Source organism: Camelina sativa, chromosome 13, assembly GCF_000633955.1.
Source record: "Camelina sativa cultivar DH55 chromosome 13, Cs, whole genome shotgun sequence".
Classification (NCBI taxonomy): domain Eukaryota; kingdom Viridiplantae; phylum Streptophyta; class Magnoliopsida; order Brassicales; family Brassicaceae; genus Camelina; species Camelina sativa.
In genome coordinates this window covers 23,900,204-23,900,468 of record NC_025697.1, presented here as the reverse complement: position 1 = coordinate 23,900,468, position 265 = coordinate 23,900,204, and the positions used below count along the sequence as shown (strand labels likewise).

Here is a 265-nt window from a genome sequence, read left to right as displayed (position 1 = left end):
CCAATCTCGATCGAGTACTGGAGGAAGTCCAGCGCTCGCCATTTACAGCACGGATCTCCCGCGTTCGCATTCATTACGTGAACAAATTCAAGTTCGCCCCGTATAATGGATTGGATGATCCAAAACCGTTCTTAACTTCAATGAGTGTTGCGATTGGCCGAGCTCATTTCAGCGAGGAGGAGTACGAAGCTGGCTGCTGCCAGCTATTTGTTGAAAATTTGGCCCACGAGGCCTTAGGATGGTTCTCCCGACTCCCGCCGAACTC

General features: G+C 51.3%; 1 protein-coding gene across 1 annotated transcript in view; it reads left to right on the top strand.

Annotated features, from left to right (window-relative positions):
- Window positions 141–265, top strand: part of LOC104738571 — a 2,322-nt gene continuing 2,197 nt past the window's right edge. Inside the window, exon 1 of the mRNA XM_010458728.1 lies at window positions 141–241. Within this exon, the coding sequence (XP_010457030.1) occupies window positions 141–241 (101 nt within the window). The remainder of the gene's footprint in view (window positions 242–265) is intronic.